The sequence below is a fragment of the Colletotrichum tamarilloi genome, assembly GCF_030869305.1.
Source record: "Colletotrichum tamarilloi strain Tom-12 chromosome Unknown Scaffold_70.1, whole genome shotgun sequence".
NCBI classification, from domain to species: domain Eukaryota; kingdom Fungi; phylum Ascomycota; class Sordariomycetes; order Glomerellales; family Glomerellaceae; genus Colletotrichum; species Colletotrichum tamarilloi.
The window spans coordinates 162235-186405 of record NW_026849452.1 but is presented as its reverse complement, the minus strand read 5'-3'; the positions used below and the strand labels follow the sequence as shown (position 1 = coordinate 186405).

At 52.6% G+C, this 24171-nt stretch overlaps 8 protein-coding genes across 8 annotated transcripts; 4 read left to right on the top strand and 4 right to left on the bottom strand.

Moving 5' to 3' along the window:
* Positions 1 to 1675: 1675 nt before the first annotated feature.
* CTAM01_11999 (uncharacterized protein) lies at positions 1676 to 1938 on the top strand (the record flags this gene model as incomplete). The annotated part of the gene is made up of 2 exons (XM_060528007.1): positions 1676 to 1879; positions 1936 to 1938. The coding sequence occupies 2 exons, from the start codon at positions 1676 to 1678 to the stop codon at positions 1936 to 1938; spliced, it is 207 nt and encodes a 68-aa protein (XP_060377416.1).
* A 401-nt stretch (positions 1939 to 2339) lies between these two features.
* Positions 2340 to 3078, top strand: CTAM01_11998 (uncharacterized protein; the record flags this gene model as incomplete). The annotated part of the gene is made up of 2 exons (XM_060528006.1): positions 2340 to 2493; positions 2570 to 3078. 2 exons carry the CDS (start codon positions 2340 to 2342, stop codon positions 3076 to 3078), a joined length of 663 nt encoding a protein of 220 aa, XP_060377415.1.
* A 3411-nt stretch (positions 3079 to 6489) lies between these two features.
* Positions 6490 to 7659, bottom strand: CTAM01_11997 (uncharacterized protein; the record flags this gene model as incomplete). Its single annotated transcript, XM_060528005.1, has 1 exon — positions 6490 to 7659. The coding sequence occupies one exon, from the start codon at positions 7657 to 7659 to the stop codon at positions 6490 to 6492; it is 1170 nt and encodes a 389-aa protein (XP_060377414.1).
* A 1711-nt stretch (positions 7660 to 9370) lies between these two features.
* On the top strand, positions 9371 to 11479 carry CTAM01_11996 (uncharacterized protein; the record flags this gene model as incomplete). Its single annotated transcript, XM_060528004.1, has 2 exons — positions 9371 to 10196; positions 10260 to 11479. The coding sequence occupies 2 exons, from the start codon at positions 9371 to 9373 to the stop codon at positions 11477 to 11479; spliced, it is 2046 nt and encodes a 681-aa protein (XP_060377413.1).
* Positions 11480 to 11969: 490 nt separating this feature from the next.
* Positions 11970 to 14258, bottom strand: CTAM01_11995 (RNA recognition domain-containing protein; the record flags this gene model as incomplete). The annotated part of the gene is made up of 1 exon (XM_060528003.1): positions 11970 to 14258. The coding sequence occupies one exon, from the start codon at positions 14256 to 14258 to the stop codon at positions 11970 to 11972; it is 2289 nt and encodes a 762-aa protein (XP_060377412.1).
* A 503-nt stretch (positions 14259 to 14761) lies between these two features.
* CTAM01_11994 (uncharacterized protein) lies at positions 14762 to 17990 on the top strand (the record flags this gene model as incomplete). The annotated part of the gene is made up of 2 exons (XM_060528002.1): positions 14762 to 17474; positions 17536 to 17990. 2 exons carry the CDS (start codon positions 14762 to 14764, stop codon positions 17988 to 17990), a joined length of 3168 nt encoding a protein of 1055 aa, XP_060377411.1.
* Positions 17991 to 18256: 266 nt separating this feature from the next.
* On the bottom strand, positions 18257 to 21219 carry CTAM01_11993 (GPI ethanolamine phosphate transferase; the record flags this gene model as incomplete). The annotated part of the gene is made up of 8 exons (XM_060528001.1): positions 18257 to 19292; positions 19350 to 19612; positions 19672 to 19907; positions 19960 to 20330; positions 20383 to 20510; positions 20563 to 20854; positions 20909 to 20953; positions 21008 to 21219. The coding sequence occupies 8 exons, from the start codon at positions 21217 to 21219 to the stop codon at positions 18257 to 18259; spliced, it is 2583 nt and encodes an 860-aa protein (XP_060377410.1).
* Positions 21220 to 22911: 1692 nt separating this feature from the next.
* On the bottom strand, positions 22912 to 23407 carry CTAM01_11992 (uncharacterized protein; the record flags this gene model as incomplete). The annotated part of the gene is made up of 3 exons (XM_060528000.1): positions 22912 to 23051; positions 23105 to 23155; positions 23224 to 23407. The coding sequence occupies 3 exons, from the start codon at positions 23405 to 23407 to the stop codon at positions 22912 to 22914; spliced, it is 375 nt and encodes a 124-aa protein (XP_060377409.1).
* Between the last annotated feature and the right edge of the window lie 764 nt (positions 23408 to 24171).

Sequence of the window (24171 nt, the reverse complement as noted above, 5' to 3'; positions counted from 1 at the left end):
GTTGCCTACCTCCAGACAGTAACACCAGCCTACCAACAAGCTGTCGAAACTGCGATTCTGGCGATCCCTTGACGAGGGAGAGGGTGGAATGGAGGAAAGGATGGGAGAGAAAAGGGTTGAGGTTGAACAGTGCGGAATTCGAGGGCAGGGTAGCGTCTACATGTACTGCGGCAATCCTCTAGTAATGCAAAACGATGGAGTTAAACAGTGTAATGGCCGCCGCTTCAGTCCTAACCCCCGCGTACCCTGGAGGACTCGCTGGGATACATGACCCTGCACTGTGCCACAGCTAGGCATCGAGCACATCGTTGCAGCAGCATAAGCTAACGACAGATTCGTCAGTCGGTGTGACGGTCCAACTGCTAGCTGCGTGCTGCCGATGCCCTCAAAGAAGTGCTGATCGGCCTTGCGAGTCTGCAAGGTCCCGCGAAGCTTACATGGAAGCCCAAGAGAAGGCCAGATGGCCTGTTTTCGCGGCCTACGCTACGCCGTGCATGCATGAGCATATTGCCAAAATGCCAGTCTCTACCTACTCCATACCTGTATCACCACTGGGAATCGCCGTGAGATACAATAACCCAATCCTCAGCAATTCTGTTGGGCCAGAGGACACCCATCCCACAGTGTGGACGAAGTCTCTAGGTCGAGGCAGCAATCATCGTACAATACTCTGTACGGATACATATCATTACACCAAACTTAGGCCTTTCCAACTTCAGGCACAAACCACCAACAGGTGAACCGAGTGTCACACTTCTCTTCTACTTCCATCTGGGGAGATGCTGGTGAGACGGGTTCGCGTTCACTGCTCTTGATTAGGTAGCTGTCAATTCTGGCAGAGAAGCTTGGACTCTCGACTGGTCGTCTCGTAACCACAATCTTCCCAAGTCCCAACATGCTTCCAGCATCACGCCACAATCACCAGCTCACTTCTCAACACCCATGGCTCATCAGTGCCGTCCGCGGATTACCCAAACGTGACTAATTTTCCTCTGACCGCTGTGTTAGAAATACGGTCGATCTTATTGCAAAGACTGGAGGTGCTACACTAACACTACGGCGAGGATTCTTCAAGGCAATCGTGTCATCGATCGAGAGTTTCAACCGCATTACGACCGCGCCCCGAGCAGGGGAGATCCCGATAGCTTATCCAGACCGGCGCCGGCTCCTCATGTGCCGTCTGCAGTCCCGGTGTTGATGTGTCCGGCTGCATCCAGTCTGTCGCTTTTGAGTCTTGAACACAATGGAAAGCCAGACTCGGGCCATGCTGCCACTGGATGGCAAGCGGCCCAGCTTTCCAGAAATGGATCGTCGTTTCATCTGCTCTGCCTAGTTGAGCGCCGTGAGGCCTTGTCGGCAAGCAATCCCTCTCCAGAAACAGGCGACCGTTGAAGTGGTATCGCGGATCGAATGATGTTCCCTGTCAAACTCCGCGTTGCTTGGACCCAGAGTTCTGCCCGTGCTTCTAGCAGTCCATATCTGCAATAGCAGTTTTTCTATTATAGCGCTTTTCCTATCGCTTTCTCGTCCGTCTCTCGCAGTTTCCGACACTGTTCATCTGTCACGTTGGAGTTTCATCACGTCGACGCATACCAGCCTCTTCTTATACAGACGGCATATATACCGAGTTATCGAGTGCAGATGATGGGGACATCGCCGACGCAGCGTGTAAGCGATGCGACAGCAAACCAAGGTTATCGCCGCGTCCGTCAGAGAGGATCCGGCTCATCGATGCTCCAAACGACCCGGGCATCCTCCGGCCCCCAAAGCCGTCGATCCCGGGAGCGACATATGGCTTTCGGACGCCCACCTTCGGATGGTCCATCGACGAGCTAGGCACAACCCAGAGGTTCTTTGTCAATCTCCTACAAACCAGCGCGTAACGTTCCCAGAGGCAGTCCTGTCAAACTTTGTCCGCTAACGCTCGGACGGTAGTGATCAGCAGAAAGATGAAGGAGGTAGTTGTGGGATGGAGAGAAAAGTTTTCTCCGCCGGCGCTCAGACTCGGGTCTGTCGATCCTTGCCCTAGAGTAGCAGTCCTCTACGAATACTTGGGCAACACCACGTCAGTCGTCAGCCAAGGCTAGACCATGAGGTTGAACGTCTGACGCTGGTCGAACCAGCGGCGGCTATTCTTATCTCTCTGGTCTCACTTTCTGCTCTCATGATACTTCCCCATTGTGTCTGATATCCCGGGCGGTGATAAACCGCCCGATCTGGACCTGACGCCACCAACGTTGTTCCCTGTGCTGGCCTATGGATGTTCCCAGAGCAGATCTGATGCGAGAGCGTTTGAATATACGTACTGCATATACACAAACGCGGTGACGACGTCGACAATGGCCTGCAGGGTCATCTTGATATCTGATCTCATTCGATATCACACTTGCTTGGGGTCTGCCTTTGTCGGATACAACCAACGAAATCCCCCTGGCACCCTTGACAGCCCGAACTCTGGCCGTGCGCATCCGGCCCGTTGGTGTTTGGCGAATTGTATGTCTCGGGACGGCTTGATGCCCAAAACCCGCTCGCAGGCAGACTGACGGACAGACTGGCTGAACTATTCGAGCCCCCCGCACAGACAATGAAGACGACGCCGGTCGTGTCGTTGATGGGGAACCCGAACAGAGAATGTTGTGTTTGCATGTTGGTGCCGTATTTGCTCGCGCAACTGCCGGCATTCATCGCCGGGGTCGAGGAAAACTATTGGAGCGCGGCGTGGGCGGAACAGTCTTCCCTTCAGGCTTCTACTCCCCTTCACGTCCCCCATGCGAAGGATCGACCTGTTTCGGCCAAATTCGATGGATCGTCCGCCCCAAATTCGGAGGATATTGGCTTGGGATGCGGGAGAAGCCGGGGGGTGAGGGGCCCTTTCTAAGTGGGCAAGCCACCATCGACAGACATGTCCAGGATTGCATCTTCGTGTTCTCTTTTTATCGCGATGGAAATTGGCCCGCAATCTTGTCGATGGGGTTCGTCGTCGGCATCAGGACGGTGTCCCTGCTGCTCGCCGCTGAACGGGCCCTTGCCAGTTCGGCCAACAACTCACGAGGCAGACTAGCAGTTGCGGGAGCTTGAAGCTCTCTGTTGCCCGCCGCCACTTCTTCTTGGGGAGCGTCTGGCGATACGAGAGAGAGACGTGACTGAAGAACCGCCTGAGCTAGAACAGCTCTTATGAGACGACTTGAGAGGGAATTTCCCGCATAATGTGACTTCCGGTCTGTGGCCCCCCCTCACGTCTCAACGACGACTGTTGGGCTTTGCTAAGGTACCCGTAGCCTCGTGACTAACGCAAGCCCGCCGCGCCACCATGCAACTAACAGCCTAAAAAGCTGCTGGACCAAAGTCAATGTAGACCGCGGGTCCACGGATAGCTGTCAAGTAGGCTGTGTCTGTTCGCCTGTTCCGTGTGCTTTAGAGTCGTGGTACTGGTTCGGTGGTAGGTACTCCGTACGGATATCGCAACCCGCGTTCTTCTTCTTCAGGGATTCCATCGGAGCTGTCCCCGAGATAGCTCGATGGGAATGTCTTACTCTGAGGCAACGCCAATGGCGTCTCGATGAAGGGGGCAAAGTGGTGCCGAGTGATGGGGACTTTGTGACGATCCTGCTCGATATTTGGGCTGTTTCATGACCAGAGAAATTTAGCTACATCTAGCAGGACTTGAAAACTAGGCCGTGGCTTCACATGCTGCGTACGCAGCATCCCACCGAGGTTTTCTTGCGCCGCGAAGAAGCCGAGATAGATGCATGAGCTTCCTGCGTGGATCTTCTTTGGAGAGCGAGAGGGTATTGATTGATCGTGTGCCGCAGTCCACCCCCTGAGGGACATTTCTTGAACTATCTGACTTTGGTTTAGACCGCTTCAACTTACGTCTGCGGTGCTTTGGGGGCCGCTCGTGGAGAAACAGGAAAACACGCTAATGCCGAGCGTTGGCTTACTAGTAGGGTATGTGGTCTGGGAGTCTTGGACTCCTCTGGAGGAGGGAGAGAAGAGATTAGAATCAACCGGTTGACAGTTTGACGCCGGCTCCTTCTCCCCCGTCCGTCCGCCTTGGTTTTGTTTCCCTTCCGATTCTCCGAGGGTTTCTGTTGGTTGGGTTGGCGATGGTGTTCATTACTTACTTACAGTAGTCTTGGTCTCCTTTGCTGGAAACTACTTTAGTGTGGAAATGACGAGATATTCTTGCGCACGACACCCTCAACTGCGAAACCGAACTTGGTGAACCGGAACACCTGATTATTGGCAACGGCTTCCCAAGCTTGCATTGTATAGTGCAAGGTACATTCTACCTCCCTTTGGTGTGCGTGTGTGTGTTCGGAAGGGCTTTATTATCTCTTCCTACCTTACTTTGGGTGACTAGGTAAACCGTAAACATCGGATCATCACGGGGAGGACCGGCTGGCTTCGCGGGAACGAGGGAGCGATGGAGAGCTAAGGTGGCTAGAGTCTAGAGGGAAGGCTCGGTGTGCCACTTGTGCCGTTGATTCGGGTTCTAGAGGCTTGTGAAGCGTTCGGTGGTTTGTTAGATAGCGTTGCTAGCCATGTAGGAAACTTGCTCATTGCGAATCGCCTATGATAAGTTTCGGTCCAATGTGTGGCGTGATAGAATGGAGAGACGGGAATTAGCTGCATAAGAACCTTCGTGAAGTATAAACGCCCCCCGCCCCCCCTTTACATATCGAACATGAAGACGACGGAAAAGGGGTGGAGAGAATCTCTTCGCGAGATTTTTCTTCGAAAACTTAATCGGCTGTCTGGCTTTGGAAGGATTTGAATTTCCGTTGGGTCCATCACGCCAAGGATGGTGCCCTGTGACAAAAAGAAAATCCTTCATGAGAGCTAATGAGACTTTTGGTATTTGGGCCGGCTGTTTGGGTTAGGAGAGGCGAGATGTGGACGACTGGCTGGGGACGAATGGTGTCGAAGATTGGGTGTCCGCCCTCAAGAAGGAATGGCAAGATAAAACACCGATCTTTAGAAAACTTAGTTACTCTTTCCGTCATCCAGACTAAGTCATGCGTAAAGGTTGACCAGGGTACTGACGTGATGATTCGAAGAAAGCGCTCGAGCTGCATGAACCCTGAGTATCCGGAAAGGGGCGAGGACCTACTGATCCATTGGGGAAGGTTTTGCCCTCCTCGATGTCAGACCGAGTTCAAAGCACTGTCAAGAAACAGACTAATTCAGAATATGAAGCTTCTGATGCTTGTGCACACGATGGGAAGCAGTCAGCAGTACAGTCATCCTTCTCTCATGGCAAGCTTAATAAAGCATATTAAGTTAAGTGGTAGGTAGGCACTATACTGTTTTATCAAAACTATATTCTTGTACTTGTAAATTTCAAAGAATTTTATCCCTCAATAACAAGGTACTCAGATGGTCATGTATATACATCCAAAGAGATTGTGTTAAGAAATGCTTCATAAGGGTGAGCTGTGATAAGCACCAATAGTCAACCTAGAATGGGGAACCTTCTCATAATAAGCCTCTGAAGGAAGCGCAGGCCAATAAACACTGGTACTTTGTCTACCTCTGAGCGTAGTTTACACAACGCGGCCACAGATGTTGAAGCTTTCATAACGTTGCCATTGTCGGGAGCAGTCGAGGGCCGGCGTCGCTTTCATAGAGCTGGAACGGCCCATCCACGCCCACAGCCGGTGAAATGTGACTGATGAGTGTCCCGTGACCCTTCTATATGGTCGAATGGAACAAGCTAGGTGATGTCCAGATTTACGGCCTTGGTTGTGTGAAGCGCAGCACTTGGAGACGAACAGCGTCAACTATGATAAGCAATACCGGACCAAGTTGTGGTTATGTACTTTTCGCAAAGACAGGATGCTAGAAGTGTATTCATCTCACCTGTAAAAGGGCAACAATCGTGATGGAATGGGTTATCTGAGAATGCTTATTCCAGGTGGTGACTCTGGTCCCGTTATAGTTTGTGTGTGAGTCTGCAGGTGTCGATACTTGGTGTAGTTGTAGCGATCCTGATAAGCGTCTTGAGTACACATCACAGACCCAATTCGAATGTCAAGTTACCCTGTCCACCGAGGTTGCCAACGAATTTTGGGCCATGAGACATATGCCCTGTCATTGTACTGTGGCTGTTCTTTAGTGTAATTTCACTTGAATGTTAGATCCTAATTATATTGATCCTGCAACTAGCAAAGCAAAGATGTCATGTATTGTCAAAGAAGACTTGAAGCCCTCGACCATGGACCTCGAAAGGTTACACATCTCCAGCTGCCAAGTAATACGAGTCAGAGTAGCGAGTCTTGTTACATCAGAAGAGATTTGTTTGTCGCACAATGTGTTCTCGTTGGATTTGACTTTCCAGAAAGTTGAATTTTCGCCCGACCTGTACACAAATAAAATCCTTGGTTCGGCGTTTTCTTACAAATTCCATTCGTTTCCCAGCCCAGTTACAACCCAATGAAACTCCCCAAGCCATGATGTGAAAACAGAGAAGACCCAAAATATCCAGCTTCATTTCCAGAACCAGCTGCCCTTGTCCTCAATACCATCGTCCTCTCGCTGGTCACGGCCCCTGTTTTTGTAGCCGCCGGTCGAGAAGCTCGCCGACCAAGTGTAGTTGGACTGTCTCTCCGTCTGCTTACCAACCTCCTCGCCACTCTCGTTGTAAGTCGTGATAGTCTTGGTGATGTGTACGTTTCCTTTGCCGTCCTCCCGTTCTTGCACCTTCTCGACGACGCGCCATCCTTGGGGTAGACCTTGTGGTGAGAGATCCTTCGTCGAGGAGTAGTTTCTGGGGGTCGGCGCCGTTGATGTAGACGTCTCTCGCGAGGTGTTCAGACGAGCTGACCCCATGACCGAAAAATATGAACCCTCCTCCGTCTCTCCGTGGTCCTGTGGGGGGCGAACTGAGGACTCCTGTGCCGGATTCTCTTCCGTGACAGACCTCCGCCTCTCCTCCGGGGCCGAGTCATTTCGGGAAGATTGTGTCCTTTGGTCTTTGAATGGGTCGTTCTGCTCTTGCAACCACCGTTGCCAACGCTCACTCACGGCCCTGTCCAACACCTCTGGCCTTGGTTCCCATCCATCCCACAGACCTTGGCGAGTGAGCTGGTGAAGCCAAAGCATCGGGGGCAGACCATGAGGGAATGAGTCGCGAACTTCCTTTTTGAAGCGGACACGTTCGTAAATATCCGGCAGATCCTGACCGCTGCTCACCATAAGCAGATCCTCAAACGCATCCTCGAATCCGAACAAGGTCGGGTCCTCCCCGTTGGGAAGATCCCGAGGCACAGGCTGCGGCATATCATGGAGTCGTAATGGTGAATAGGGCGAATCGATGATGAACGAGAAGCACATGAGCTGGTACAGAGACTCGGTGACCTCTTCGGCCTTGAAGAGGGCTGAGATGGACGACATGGGGCCGAAGAGGTCAAAGACGGTGGGGTGCGGGTGCTGCGTGGATGACACACGGGGCTGTAAGTTGGTGTTGTTGTCGGTGAGTGGCCTTGTGTCCCCAAGCTCTTTTTCACGGGATGGCAGAGGCGGTTCCGGCCATGAGCTGTTGAGACGTGATACGGCCGAAGGAATGCCCAGGAACCGCTGGAAGGCCGATGCAACGTGGTCGTCGACTTTCTGTTTAAAGCGGACGAAGACGTTATCTGAAGAGTTGCCGTTCGACATGGTTAAGATGAGATGGATTGTCGGGTGTGTTTCGAGGCTATAAGTCAATGACTTTCGCGCGTCTGCGTCTCAGTTGATGAGACGCGTTGTTGAATGGATTCTACTGTTGGTCGTAAACAGTTGGCGAGTTTGCCTTCGGTTGCCAGTCAAAGGCGCGAGGCCTACATAGGAGAAGATGGGATGTTGTTTGCGGAATCAATTGACGGAACAACAGTCGATGAAAATGACGACGTTGTCGACTTAAGATCAGGTCACCCGACAGTGGCGATCGGGGAACGGCGGGGTCTGCAAGCAGGTATGCAGTCAGTTGATAGGTCGGAGACTCTGAAGTTCCGACAATTTCCCAACAACCTGGGATTGGTGGAGAGCATGGTGACGGCACACGGCGGGAGGAGAAGCCCGGGTCCAACGCGCAAGCCACAGCCCGTCCATGGCTGAGGCATAGCTCAGGCTGGCAGCAGTGGCAGGCACGTGTGATGGCGAACTCTGGTAAGTGGCCAGGGTGCACTGCTCAATCGTTTAAACGAGGCACTAGGCGCCCCGATAACAACTACGAATACGTCGGCTCAGAAGAATGCGGATACGCGGATGGACCCCGAGGCTTGGCCCGGTTGCCCCGGCCGGTTACGTTCCAAGCGAGCCGCTGTCTCTGGCGACTCGGCGAGTGCCTGAGAAAAGGTATCCGTACCTCCCTCCCACTTGAAGCTGTGGCTAGAGTTAGTACTCTTTGCTCGGTGTGGCTGCTAGAGAATGAACGGGACTAAGGTAACCTAGAGATACCAAAATACTTGGAACACTTTGCTCTCACATGCCAAGATCACTATTGTTCGGAGCTCTTTCGACTGAGGTGCCTGCAATTTTCTCTACCGCCCACGAAATGACAGCATTGAGCAGCAAATGCTGAAAGCCTGGAAACCCCCACATGTCGCCTGAGCCACACTTTACATTTTAATAGAATCAATCCGGGCCCCACCTTTCAATGCTCGCTGTCTTTGATTCTTTCAGGGACCTCCTTTGAGAGGAACGTAGTTTTGGGGGCTCTTTGACCGGGGGATTGATTGCCCCTCTGATTGAATGTGGGAACGTGCTTTCACTTTCATGCTCCCAAAATGCCCAGACCCGCGCGTCAGGGTCGGGTCGGGCCTGTATTGTCGACCGATGTGTCGAAACTGAGTGTCGGACCCAGAAGAGGAGAAAGTCGCGGCAGGAGGAGCGTCACCCAAGTAGCAGTACCTCACAGGCTCACACCTCATCGAACGGGAGTACGGAGTAGCGGCTGCTAAACGCCTGTACTAAAATCTTGATTGATCCATCTTATTCCAGTCCCGTACCTAAGTACCTTCTTACTGCCTACCTCCCATGAGCTATCTTTTATCCTTCCAACATTACGACAATTGCCTTAAAATCCTATTCTTGACGCAAATCCTCATGGCCGGCTACGACGATTTGCTTTCCCGCAGAGCTTGAGGTCCCTATTCCCCCTCATTATTTGCGCCGTCCAGATGATATTGCGTCTTGGCCGTGTCCAACCATCCGTCGCGCTTGGATGACAGGCGACTCAATTCGCGCCGTCATCATTATCTCCAGCCTGCGCCAAACTAGTACCAAAAACCCCCAGCTGCTTCGAAAAATTAGCTTGTGATCCGACCGACCGCGATACGATATTATACCACTCAACCTCGCCTCGACATACACGACCCAGCGAGTCGTCATGACGGTCGCCGATGCGGTCATCGCTGCCGAGCCAGCGGCACGACCGGGCGACGATGGAAAGGACCTGCAGAACTGGTCTTCCCTCATCGGCATCATCACCGCCATCGTAGGCAACGTCCTTATCGCACTCGCCCTCAACGTCCAGCGATACGCCCACCTTCGACTTCACCGTGAACGCATCCGGGTCCGACGTAGGGCGAAAGAGGCTCTCAAGCATGCGCCGAGTGGAGGCCAGACGGGGCCATATGGATCCGTTGGCGGAGGTGGAAGAGGAGGAGATACAGATGGAGACTTACCAGAGAACGGGCAGATTACGGACCACGATGCCGGCGAATCCGAGCCTCTGAGAAGATCATTCCGTTCCGAAGAGTCCGCTGGCTCCGACTACTCCGGCGACGAGGAGAAGGCCCCTTCGACATATCTCCAGTCGCCGTACTGGTGGGCGGGTCAGATCCTGATTACATTGGGCGAGCTGGGCAACTTTTTGGCGTACGGCTTCGCGCCCGCTTCCATTGTGTCGCCCCTAGGCGTCGTCGCCCTGATTTCCAACTGCATTATTGCGCCGATACTATTCAACGAGAAGTTCAGGCGGCGCGACTTTGGTGGTGTCGTCATCGCCGTGGCGGGAGTAGTCGTTGTAGTTTTGAGTGCCAAGCAGGAGGAGACAAAGCTCGACCCCGACGATGTGTGGGACGCGATCACGACTTTGGCATTCGAAATATACTTGGCGGTAACGATCTCGCTGATTGTCATCCTAATGTGGGCGAGCCCGAGGTACGGTCACCGGACTATCCTGATTGATCTGGGCCTGGTGGGATTATTTGGTATGTACTTCCCGCGTTGGACGGGCGTACGAACGATGATATCCTAATCTTTGTTTCTTTTAGGCGGTTTCACGGCTCTTTCGACCAAGGGCTTGTCTTCAATATTATCAACGACTCTCCTGGCTGCATTCAAGACCCCCGTCGCATGGGCACTGATCTTCATCCTACTCTTCACGGCAGTGATGCAGGTGCGCTACGTCAACAAGTCACTTCAGAGATTCAGCTCGACCCAAGTCATCCCCATCCAGTTCGTTCTCTTCACTCTTAGCGTCATCATTGGCAGCGCCGTGCTCTACCGCGACTTTGAGAGAACCTCAGCTGAGCAAGCTGGGAAATTCGTTGGAGGCTGCCTGCTTACCTTCTTTGGCGTCTTCCTCATTACTAGTGGTAGAGTTGAGGAAGACATGGATGATGGCATGTCTGATGTGGATGGCGTGGAGGAGACCATTGGCCTGGCTGAGCAAGACGGCTACAGTCCGACACAACCGCTCGCACCTTCTTCCACCTCCATTCCCTCGTCAATCTCACGCCGGTCGTCTCGAGCCTCAAACGGGAACAACGTAAACAACGGGTCAAAGCCGTTCAGTTTACAGCGTGACTCCGGCATTCCAACCCTTCGCGTTCCTACAGCGGCTTCAGCGGGAAACATTACGGGCGCCGAGTCAGAACCGCTATTAGCCAACCCCTGGAGCAACTCGGCGACAGAAGAAATCCTTCCCCCGCCAGGCGTCAGGACCATATCAGACGAGTCTATCCATACATTCCCCGGCTTCGGCTTCTCCCCGTCAGAGCCGACAACGCCTTACTACGACGGCCAGATCCAACCTAGATATCCTACAAACCCAACAGACAGACCCGTTACACCACGCACATCACTACCACCCCGACCTCACAGCCACAACTACCCAGGGCCCCTCTTCTCCCCCTCCCCTCTCTCCTCTACCGTGAGTGCCGTCGTCAAGGACACTCTTCTCAGGAACGCAGAGAGTCCGCTCCTGCGTAGGCCGTCGGTGCGTCGGCTGCGTTCCAGCATCAGAGCGAGCCTCTTCATGCCCGAAGACAATAGCGAGGGCGCAGATGTCGACGCCGAGAGGCAAAATCTAGTAAGCAGAGGGGAAGATCAGGACGGTGGCATTGCGGAGCGCAGTCGCACGGCGGGCGAGAGCGCCTCTCGTGAACAAGTCACTGGAAGGCAGCGGAGCCTAAGTGATACGCTGGGCGACTTTTTCAGGGTAAAGAAGAAGAGGAGGGACGGCGGTACAGATCCGGAAGAAGAGGTTTGAGGAAGGGCAAGAGTGCACTTGGATCGCCGCCGATGTTTGTGAATTCAAATGGGATTTTGGAAGGGAGGCGTCATCATTGTTTTTTTCCCGCCAAGCATTGCATATCGGCGTTCCTGGTAGAGAGAAAGTTTGCTATTCGGAATACTGCGTGCGGTGGTGTCACACTCACATCACACCTGTCCATTATTTTTAAAGGCGCGCGTGGAAGGAACCGGGGTTTGTTTTTGCCGTGTAGGTATATAGACAATTTGTTAATAAGGAACCCGCGCGTACTACTTGTGCGTACGAAGTCTACTTCAACATCACGCCAACTTGTCATTTTACCTGAATGAGCATAAAGATGGTAAGTTCACGATGAAGCAGAGAGTATTTACCGTGTAAATTTGAATTTCGATACTTTTGAATAACCTTTGTGATGCATGAAACATCCAAATAACAAGTCGCCCATAATTATCTTCCCCACACAAGAACTGCCCTTTGATCGAATACCCTAGCCTCGGGATGAAGCCTTCTTCTTCCTCATCAGTCGCTTCCTCGCAATGAGCAGCGGCTTGACATCTTCACGGTCAACCTTGCTCGCGGGCGTCTTGTCACTAGACTTTTCTCCGTTCTCCTCCTTCTCCGCCCTGGGTCCCTTGTTCATGTTTCCCTTCTTTCCCTTCTTGCCCTTCTTCTGGTCCTTGATAGAAGCCATGTTGGGTAGCTCCTTGCCGCCGGCCGTCTTGTCGAACTTGCCGCCCTTTTTCCCGTTCTGCGCGGCCTGAGGAGCCGCCTGGGAGTTGGGCTTGTTGCGGTCCAGGTTCTTCTCATTGGCCTTGCGACGAGCGACAACCGAGGCATTCTCGATAGCGAACTCGACAATCAGGCGCTGCTTCTTGCCGTGCTCATTCTCCATCTGGTAGCCGTTGAGGAAGCGCAGACCCATGAGCGCCCAGCGGTGTGACGAGTACTCAATGAAACCGTATCCGCGGGACTTGCCGCCGCTCGCCTCGGGGACCTTCGTGCCCTCGCGGCTCTCAAACTCGATCTTGGCCTGGCGGACGATACCCTTGCGTTTGAGCTTGCGGTCGTGCTCAGCCTCCTTGTCCTCCTTTGCGCTTCTGACCTTCTCCTCCTTGGACAGGGGCTGACGTCTGCCCTCCTTGACATCTGTGGCGAACTCGACGCAGGCCTTGCGAGCCAACTCCTTGAGCTCCTTGCCGCCGATGTTGCGGGGGATGTTGCGGACAGCCAGACGGGTGAGACTGATGTGCAGCGAAGGGTTGCTCTGAACGAGCTTCTTGCGCTGCTTGGCGCTGTCCTCTCTCATCTTTACCTCGTTGGGCGTGAGCTTGTGGTACAGGGCAGATCTAGTATCGAGCTGTCCCTCGTTAAGCAGGAAAAGACGACGCTTGTCCTTCTCACGTCTCTTGGCACTGCCGTCGGCGGCCAAGCGCTCGGCGTCATCTTTGCTGACTGCCTGAGCAACCTGCAACAAACGGCCCTCCAAGGTGTAACGGCCGTCGGAGTCTGCGGACTCGTCCTGCAACACAGAGTGCTTTGTGGGCAGGGTGTTGACTTGTGTACGCGGCGCGCCCTTGATGCAGGCTTTTGAGTCTTCCTCGCTGACGAAGCAGACAAACCCGGTACCCGCCGGTCTGTCAGTTGCGCGATCCATCACTACGCGAGCATATCTGACGGCACCGAATTTAGCGAAGTGCTCCTTTAATTGGTCGTCCGTAACGGTAAAGGGCAGGTTTCGAATGAAGAGTGTTGATGTGTTGTCGGTAGATTGCGTTTTCTTGACGGGCTTCTTCTCTTCCTCGTCTTCGCTGTCTTCCTCTCCGTCGGAAAGCTCCTCATCATCCTCGTCGTCTTCGTCTTCGTCCTCATTCTCGTCATCCTCGTCCTCGAGGTTCATGATATGGTTCTTCATGAAGTTTTCCAGATCTGCGTCAGCTCCGGTGAGCTCCTTGCTGGCATTCTCGTCTTCGGCTGCATCTTCCTCCTCCTCCTCATCCTCCCCCTCCTCGTTCTTCTTCTTTGAATCTCTTTCCTCTTCCCTCGCGCCGTTGGCCTTTTCCCATTCGTCCTTGCCCACAGCCCAATCAACGGCAATGGTTCTTCCGTCAATGGTCTTTCCGTTCATCTCCAAAGCCTTCTCAGCATTTTTCCTGCCGCGAAGGGTAACGAAACCAAATCCTTTGAGCTTGCCCTTGTTCTGGGGAAGATCGGCGAACTTGACAATGCCATAGGCGCGGAAAAGCGCACCCAGCTGCGCAGAAGACTTGATAGACCAAGGAAGGTTGCGAATGATTAGCTTCGGGGCTTTCCTTGCTTCCTCAAGATCATCCGCACGCTTTTGCTTTGCGCTAGATGCGGCCGCGCCAACGGCACTCTCCTTTGCGTCACGAGTTCTAGCTTCGGCAACATCGACCTTGATGCGGCGTCCCTCCCAGAGAATGTTGTTGAGCTTCTTCTTGGCCTCCGTAGCATCTTCAGCATCTGTCAATGTAACGAAGCCATAGCCTCGGGAAGCTTTGGTCGCCTTGTCCAGAACAACGGTCGCATGCTTGACAGGGAAATGTTCGGAGAAGAAATCGGTGAGCGATTCGCTGGTGGCGGTCGCAGGCAGGGAGCGAACGAAAAGAGAGCGATTGGCTTCTGTTCGGGCCTTCTTGGCTTTCGGTTCCGACACAGCGTCTGCGGCGATGTTCTCTGCAACGGCGGCTGCGACGAGAGCATCGTGCTCGTCTTCCTCAGCTCGAGACCGCTTAAGCGGCTTTCCGGGAGACGACATGTTGTACAGTAATAATCGGGAAAAAAAGAAATCTCTGCGAACGGCTTCCCAAGAGAAAGAACGGGATCAGTTAAAGTTGAAAACCCCAACTACCGTAGGTTGTGGAGAGGCTTCGTTCTCTGCGCAGGAAATGGCTGGCAATTCGCTGCTGCCAAATTCTTCGATAAGGATTTTTTTCTAAGCTTATCACCACGTGCGGGCACTTGAAGTCGGGAAGCGGGGATGAAGTCGACCGACCCCGCGCTATACCTGTTCCGGAAGTCTATTGACTCGCCCGTTGCAGACTGGATAAAAACAAAAACGCGCCGGGGGGTAAGTCACCCACTGTAATTGTGTGCGTTGACAGCTAATTCGCGAACGGGGCGCCTGTCATCCATCCTTGAGACTAATCAACAAACACATCATTTTTTGGTTTCATTAACAACGACAACTTTTCCGAAGTTTCACGCGGTCTCGACCAATCCGCCGCCATATAACGTCAATACACGACGACAAACCTCATTATGCCGGCACGAGTATCGACTAGGTCCACGAGGACCTCAGCGGCAGTGTCGCACAAATCCTCAGCAGCGACCCTTGGCTCCCGAGCATCAACAGCATCCCGCTCCTCATCAGTCGCCGCAGATATCCCGACCGAAAGACCAGACAGTGAGCTCCGCGGCCAAGTATGCGCCGTGTTCCGCGATGCGCAAAGAAATACAGCATCGCACCGCAAGTTGGTTGTCACATTGCGCAAGATCCAGGAAGCTTGCGCATACGAACCGACCAGTCTGAAGAAGACCGCAGCAAGCGACTTCGATGAGGAAGCCTTCAACTCCGAGTTCGTCCGATGTGTCCTAAGAGTCATGCCTATCAAGAAGGCAGAGAGTGTTGGAGAGAAGACCATTCGGTTTGTCGGATTCTTCCTTAGACACGCCAACGACAAAGACAACGAGATTCTTGGAGAGGTCGACGAGGATGCTAGCATCATGCCCGAGACCCCCAGCACAAGACTCACCAGCTATCTCATGAGCACAATTTTGCCCCTGATGACGGCCAAGGACAAGTTTGTGCGATACCGATCCACCCAGTTGATCTCTCATATCATCAACTCCCTCGACGCCATCGACGACGATCTCTTCCAAAAACTTCGCCATGGTCTTCTTAAACGTATCCGTGACAAGGAGGCAATGGTTCGTGCACAGGCGGTTCTGGGTCTGGGACGTTTGGCCGGCAATCAGGTTGATGCCGCCGCGAATGAGGACGATAGCGAGGACGACGAGGCCAGCGGCCTTCTCGAGAAGCTGCTAGAGGTCATACAGAACGATCCTAGCGCAGATGTGAGAAGGTCACTTCTCGTCAATCTCCCTATTCTCCCATCCACCCTACCATACTTGCTCGAACGCGCTAGAGACCAGGATGCTTTGACTCGCAGAGCGGTCTACTCGCGATTGCTTCCCGCCCTCGGCGATTTCCGACATCTCTCTCTCTCAATGAGAGAGAAACTCCTCAGATGGGGTCTCCGCGACAGAGACGAGAATGTCCGCAAGTCGGCGGGCAGGCTGTTCCGTGAACGCTGGATCGAGGACTGCGCTGGTGTTCCGCCGCCTGAGGAAGGCGCGCCACCCGCTGAACCTGCACCGCCAAACTTCGACGGTCTTCACGAGCTCCTAGAGCGTATCGACGTCGTGAACTCTGGAGTGGAAAATGGCGTTGCCCTCGAAGCGATGAAGGGATTCTGGGAGGGTAGACCCGATTACAGAGAAGCTGTCACCTTTGATAAGAACTTTTGGGAGACGCTCTCTGCAGAGTCAGTCTTTACCGCTCGAAGTTTCAACGACTTCTGCAGAACCGAGGGCAATGGCAAGTACGAGTCACTGGTCGAGGAGAAGCTGCCTGAAGTGACTACGCTCGCATTCTATCTGGAAAGATACCTCGGCGTTCTGATTGAGGCTATCAAGAGGGTCTCTCAGGCAGATAGCGAAGAAGATGAAGAAGAGGACACGGTAGAGCAAGAGTTCATTGTTGAGCAGATGCTCCACATTGCCATCACTCTTGACTACTCCGATGAGGTTGGCCGTCGCAAGATGTTTGCGCTCCTCCGCCAATCCCTCTCAGTCCCCGAGCTCCCTGACGATGTAACAAAGCTCACGATCAACGTTCTCCGAGACATTTGTGCTCCGGACAACGCCGGTGAGAAAGAGTTCTGCTCAGTGGTATTGGAGGCTGTTGCCGACGTTCATGATACTATCGTTGACGACCCAGCGCCTGATGACCGTACCGACGACAGCTTTCACTCGGCGAGATCCGAGGTCAGTGGTGACACCACCCCCACGAGGAGTGGGAGCCGGAACAAGAGTCCCGAGCTCAGTGAAGAAGAGGCCAGGGCAAAGGCGGTCAAGGAAATTATGATCAACATGAAGTGTCTGCATATTGTGCAGTGCATGTTATCAAACGTCGCTGGCGACCTGCAGCAGAACGACCACCTGGTGTCGATGCTTAACAATCTTGTCGTCCCAGCTGTGCGAAGTCACGAAGCACCCGTCCGTGAGAGGGGTCTCGTCTGCTTAGGTCTCTGTTCCCTGCTCGACAGGTCACTGGCCGAGGAGAACCTGACGCTGTTCATGCACTTCTTTACCAAGGGCCACACTGCCCTACAAATCACCGCGTTGCAAATTCTCACTGATATCCTCAACGTCCATGGCGCTCAGCTATTGAGCTCAACGCCAGCGTTGCTCAAGATCTACATCAAGGCGCTCAAGTCGGGCATCAGATCCCCCGAGGTCCAGGCTGCCGCTACCTTGGCGGTGTCCAAGCTGCTTCTGGGCCGTGTTGTCACGGATCAGGAAGCTTCAGCGGAAATGCTCAAGACGCTGGTTGTCCAATACTTCGATCCTGTCACTGCATCCAACCAGAGCGTCAGGCAGGCTCTCAACTATTTCCTGCCCGTGTTCTGCTACTCGCGAGCGGAGAACCAGGATCTCATGCGCACCGTCGCCCTGGACGCCCTGCATGCCTTGTTGAACGTCCGTGAGAATTTGGAGGACGATGACGCCGATGTCAATGAGGAGATGGAGAGTCTGACGACGATTGGTGCTTGCCTGGTGGACTGGACTGATCCTCGCAAGTGCTTCAACCCTGCTACTGGGCTCGACTTGGAGAAGAAGACTGTTAATGGTGATATTCATCTGGAATTCGCTCTAGACATTCTGGACCGCTTAGGCGGAAACTTGAGCAGTAGGTTATTTCATTGTGATCCACTCATGTTCAGAACATCAGCGCTAACCCACAATCTCAGAGGAAGAGAAAAAGGTGGTCGCACCCCTCCTCGGAAAGCTTTACATCTCGCCTACAAGCACAGAAGAAAAGATCAGGGAGGTTTACGACGAGATCACCATTGCCGTCAACGACAAACTCGTCACCGACACCACAGGCCGCAACGCCCTCAACAAGATCCACGTCAGCCTAGGCAAGATCGTCGCCAATCTCGGCGAGCAGCAGGACGGCGAGCCGCGCCGCATGAGCAGGAGCGTCTCCGTCGCCATGTCGCGTGCGGACTCGGTCGCGCCGTCTGTCGCCGGTTCTGTCGCGTCCTCGAGGCTGCACGACGCCGACGAGGACAAGACCATTACGATGGAGCCTGATATTAAGGAGGAAGACGAGAATAGCGATGATACCGTGATTCAGAACACGCGGCAGGATGACGGTGACTCGATTGTGAGCGAGCTGCTCTCGGATGAGGAGGGCGCGTGAGTGAGTATCATGGCAAATGGGATGGGTTCTTTCAATTCGGGTGGTATGTTTTTGGCTTGACGGATACCTATCCCCGGATCCCGGGAGCATTGCGGAACGGTTTTCTCTACAAGAATTTATGATCTATGTACTAGTAATGATGAACTCCTTGCAGGATTGACAATGTATTTGCTGTTTTCATCCTTTTCAACGCGTTCTGCTTAGTATTACAAGCCTGCTACTACCTACGATAGGTAGTTGGCGAATAGTGGTGAATGCTTCGTATATCAAGCCGATCCCAAACGGTACAACAAACCAGCAAATACGACGTTGACGAGAAGATGCTGGCCGATGGTCCAGACCATGCAGTACAGGTACTTTGGCGAAAATACGGTCCAGACAAACAGGTGCGTCCGCAGCGCCTCGCACGCCACCATGACGAACGCGACGCTGCACGCCGTGAACAAGGTCGTGTGCCCTATGTGTCGCAAAAACACGTACCTGCCTTCGTCGCTGCCGGCTCTGCGGCCGCGGTACTGCAGGAGGAGCAGGTTCGTTGCGGACGCCCAGTAGATGGGGCCGACCCAGTTGCTCACAAAGGTCAGGATGCCGACGGCGACGACGTCGAAGCCCCCCACGCCGTTGTAGGCGCTCGAGAGATCGACGGAGGAGATTGCGTTTGTGCCGCCAAAGGCGAAGAAGGAGGCGTACTGGAGGAGGAGGGAGGTCGTAGATAGGAGGGGCAGGGAGAGGTCGAGAGAGGCGAGAAGAGGTAGTTGGAGGGTGAAGAGGAGGAGGAGGGGGATATTTGTGACGCGGGATTGGGTTGCGAGGAGGAGGGTGATGAGGTGGTGAAGGAGGGGGGATGTGTGCCGTGATTCGGTCTCTGGGTTGGAGAGGGCTAGGTAGGATGAGTAGAGGGCTGCGGCGCCGATGCCGGCGAAGACGAGGCGGGCTCGGGTGACGAGGGAGATGCCCTGGGTTAGGGTGTTGAGGGTTGCGAGGGGCCCGGTCACGAGCTCTGGTGCGTCTTCGTTGGTAAAGGCGAGCTTGAACGTGAAGGCGGAGAGGACTAGAAGAGCCGACGCAGCTGTCACGCCGGCGCGGGGAAGGCCGCGGAGTTTTCTAAGTAGTTGTACAAAAAGGAAAAGATAGGTTACGCTGACAAGGGCCCAAAGGATGGGAGGGCGTGTAACGATGAAGGTTTTAGCGATATCGGGCTCGCCGGCGTGCTTCTGGCCTGTCTGGTTCCATCCCCGGATCAGTCTAGTTGCTATCAGGGCGATGAGAAGAGATGCTAGTGTTCCTGATGGCGACCGGGTGCTGTAGCCCATGTCAGTCTTTGTGATTGTGAGTGCTAACAGTATGCTTGGCACTTACGACTGCATCTTTTTGATGCCCATGGAGCCCAGCCAGGCCGATGTGGCCCAATACCAGAAATGGTGTTCTTCTTCTACGTAGCTGCTCGCGAACATCATGATGCCGTACGTAACTGAGATGGCCAGTAGCGGTATCAAACTAAGTCGAGCGCCGAATATCAGGGAACTGGCAACGAAGCCGACAACTGCTTCGCCGATATGTAACCTTCCCATGTCGTAGTTGCTGGCCATGCTGCTCATCAGATCCTGCGCTCTGCTGAGCCACTATTGGATGTCAGCACAGATTCATGGTTTGATGCACTGAGGTCAGGGTGTTGACGTACCTTTGACATGGCTTCACGCCAGGTTGGATCTAACTCGGCCTCGCCATCCATGGTTTTGAGTGCATCATTGACGCGGTGCCATTCACAAGCTAGCTCCTGGGCATCATCCCGAGGATTTGAGCACGTTTTTTGATCAAAGGTAGACCCCAAGTCAAACATCTCGGAGCCAAAAGTTACTGTCACAATGTTCAGTATCTGCCGGGCATTGCGGACGAGCAGTTGGATCTGATCATTTCCTGTCAAGTGTGAGCCACTACGTAACCGAAGCTGGAGCCTGCATAAACTCACTGTCGGGCCAGAAAGGCAGGAAGTCGGATATGAAGGCGCCAAGGTTATTTTGCGGCACCGGAAAGCCCAGCAGAGCACCGAGGGTGGGTGCCAGGTCTGACTGCTCAATCTTGGTGTAGTAGGAGAAGTCCTCTCGAAATGGAACAGGAGCTTGGAGGTTCCGTTGCAAAGCCTTTAGTTTGGGAGAGATAAAAACGAGCGCCGGAGAGGTTTCTCCGGGAGAAGAAGCTCCATGATTGCCGGCATCGTTCATACCGTGATCTCCGCAGAGAACCATCAATGTGGAAGCCATATGTTCTCGTGATTCCATGGCGTTGTATATACGCTTCACAATACCGTCCATCTCATGTTGCTTGGGTACCATGTGTGAGCTAACTATAGTCAGCAAGGGAGATTCGGAAGGCGATCCAAAGCTAATCTTACCTTCGCGGTCCTGATTTATGCCCGATGTGATCGAGCCCGAGGTAGTGGAGAACTAACGTGCTCCAATCGTCATTCTTCAGCTCGCTGTCTATGTGCCTGGTGACATTGTTGTCCACTTCGGTGAAGTCCTTAGACCAGTCAGTTAAGGGACAGCAAGGGATGATCATGAAGACGACGCACTGCTACGAAGAAGCTCGCGGTGCCATCGGCACGGTCAAAAGTGCCCGGGAAGAGCTTCAGCCATGTGTCATCGCCGTACATGAGCATTTTCCCCGTCTCCTTGGCTTTCATCTGGGCAAGCCAGGTATCTTGAGCAGCGAGAGTCGAGGACGAATCTGCTTCGTCCAGGTTCAAGATGACGTCCAGGAAAGACGGGATTGAGCCAGTGGTGATGGCTTTGATTCTGGGCATGGTGACGGTTGGTGACCGCGCATACGCCGTGAAAGGTAGGGCGGCACCATCGCGGATGAGCCTATAACATGGTTAACACGGTGAGAGTGAGACGGTAGAGTGCTCGTCGGCGTACTCTTGAGTGTATGTGAAGCCGGTGCCATTCAAGTATACGAAGTCGCTGTGATGATGTTAGTATTGTCAAAAGCCTGGGGGCACTGTGAGCCGCATTTACCTTCGCAACGCATCAACGACCATAAAAATGAGGCGGTCGAAGGGTGCCTGTGGCGGCGGGCCAAATTCAAGGGCCTCATATTGAGCCAAACCTGGTAGAACCGGCTTATACGGAAAGAAACCGGTAGCAAACGTGAAAACCGCCAGTGGAATCAGGATGTTGGCGATTGTGAGAAGAGCTGCCAGGAAGCCCGGGCCGTACCGAAAAGACATGTTCGTCGCGTATCCATCAAGATGACCTTTGGCCGCAGAATGGCAATGCGAAAGCCTCGTTTACTTTCAGTATATTATTGAAGTCGTCGAGTTGTTTGATGGCTTGAGAATAGAGTCATCGCGTTCAGAAAGCAGCTGCCTTATTCGATCATGATGCGACAAGGGATGAAAGGCGCGCAAACCATGGTGAGATGGAAGACGGGTGAAGTTGCCAATCTGCAGGCAACGGTGGCAGTTCCGTCAAGGTTCTCGGGATCCAGTCGCTTAGACCCCAAATGGGCAAAGCGAGTGTCCGGCAGGCGGAGCAAATAGCTAAAGAGTATGCGCAAGGTATCCGTAGGGATGGTAAGGTATCGAGGTACGGAGTAATCAGGTAGATAATTACCCTGGTACATCGCTGTGAACACAGGTAAACTGACCTGTGGGGGGGGGGGGGGGGGGGTGTTAGCTGACCACCCCACATTTTCACGTGAGTGTGGCCCGTGCCACTCCGCAGGTGATCTAAATGTAATTCAGAATCGATTCGAAATCGATTCTAAATTAGTTTTATATTAAATTAATATAATATAAATAAATTTTAATATCAAATTTTATTTTTAATTAAATTACTTATAGATATATTTTTAAGTATTTTTTAAGAAAAATAGTATTATGAAAACTAAAATTAAAATATAAAGCTACTATTAAATATTAAAATTAATAAAAATTAATTTAGAATTAATTCTAAATTAGTTCTGAATTAATTCCAAACTAATTCTAAATAAACTTTAAAATTATTTTAAATATATTTATAAAAAACTAAAAACTTAAATTCTTATATTTATATAAATTATTTAATACTTTAATTAGTATAATATATGTATAAAAATATTTTTTTATATTAAAATAAGTATATTTTATAATATTTAAGTTATAATTTAGAATTAGTTCTAAATTAATTCTAAACTAGTTCTAAATCACCTTGAGATTACTTTAGAATTAGGTCAACTGGACCCACTTATTTTCCACGGGCCAATCAGAAGAGCGCTCAGGTCACGTCCCTTTTCCTTGGTCAGGTCAGGTAACCGGGGGGGCCACAGGTCAGTTTACCTGTGTTCACACATCGCTAGGCATGATGGACATAACAGGACCTCGGGAGCTGAGAGGACACTGTAACAGCTCTTGCACAGGGATGACATGCACCGAACTGGAGGGAGTCGCGCCCGAACGATGATTGGTCGAGAACATAGTAGGGGAGTCCGAGCAGAGAGAACCCCGGCCGATACGACCAGTAGGTAATATTGTTCCGCTTCACCCGGCACAGGACTGAGTATCAATGAATGAAGTACGTTGAAATAGTATTGAACGTGGAGTAACTGGAGGTTGATAGTGATTTTTCATTATTCGTCTGGCAGCTATTTGGCCATGCCCAGCGCCATGTCTACCGGTCTATCAACTGTTTGACCGCGTCTCCAATGTACTCTCTCAATGGGGTGAAAAGTGTGAAATGACCCCCCAAAATAACCGATGAAAATTTTAGTATCCCACTATTCACAAGAACGCCGGAAAAGGAATTGGATATGTCCAGGAATGAGTTCCTCATCATGAGACTCGCCGAGTGAGCGCGCTACGATTTTTCTTGATCGAGCGCGACTCTTCGCCCATGATGCTGCAAAAGGCGAGGGGAATAACCAGTGAAAGGACAACAAGCCTTTACTTTCTCTTGGAAACTCCGCCCTTGGAGCCTCCGCGACGATCGCTGTACTTGGGGAAGACGACCTTGGAAGTCTTCTTCCTTTGCTTCTGAATTCTTCCAGAGCGACGCTTGGGTTTCGCCGAGTCAACGTCCATGGCTGTGACGAGAGTCAGTCTTTGTGACGGGAATTATCGAGTGAGCTCAGCTTACAGGTGTCATCCGCCTTGGCCTCCTTCTTCTCATCGTCACCGTTGATTTCCGCTTTTGGAATGTCAGTTTCGAAACTTTTTGCCTCATGGAACTGCCTTGGAAAATGGCTGGGAACTCACCATCGTCGTCATCCTCAACATCCATCTTGGTGTCTGCCTCCCTCTCAGGCTTGGGGGCCTTTGCCAATTCTAGCAGCTTCGCCGAGAGACGCTCGGCTCTGGCCTGCTCAACGGGACCAAAGACATTTGCCTTGAGTCTCTGGTTGTTCTTCTTGATAACGCTGGCTCTCGCGCTTTTGGCCATTGCTGCGGATATGTACCGGGCGGTGTAGTGTTTATGAAGGATTTGAGGAGACGTCTCGCTGTGTTTATACAGGCAAGAAGTTAACAGCAGGCTGAGTGAGGAACAACCTTGATATGTCTCGGATTACTGAGAAATGTCGAGTATTCAAGTCGGTGAGAGTGACCATGTGAAAGCAAACGGTCTTCACTGAGTGATGATAGGAAATTTTACACAGGTGGTTGCAGCCGTGCCCCGCCTGCCAATCCAGTCGTCCAGTCAGGAAGGGTATGCAGGCCGCAGCGCTTTGGACGGCAGCAAAACCATCCTGGCGTCTCACTCACATGGGCTAGACCACCTTCACCTCAGTCAATCGGCCGTCGTAGGGGCTGCCGGCTATTGACACCCCCACATTCTTCCAAACACCTGGAAGGCGCCTCTGGCTGGCGGTGGTTTCCAGAACGGGACGGGCAATGACCCAGGAATTTTGGTTTCTCAAATGCGTTGTCTGCTTCTTAGGGGACACAGATGCTGAAACAACGGCGGACCGCCCACTAGAGAGTCATCGGTTCAGGCTTTCACCTGCCCGACGGGGACGTTCAACTACTCTCCCCTAAGAAAGACCACACAGAGCCGCCATTTCCTGCCTACACACTTCCCGGCCAGTGTCCACACCATCATCGAGTCTCACTAGTTGTGAATCTCACCTCAGCACTTCCCTTGGATAACTCACCTTCACGCTTCACTTGCTTTAATTCAGGCCCACATCCAGAATACGGCTTGATTGC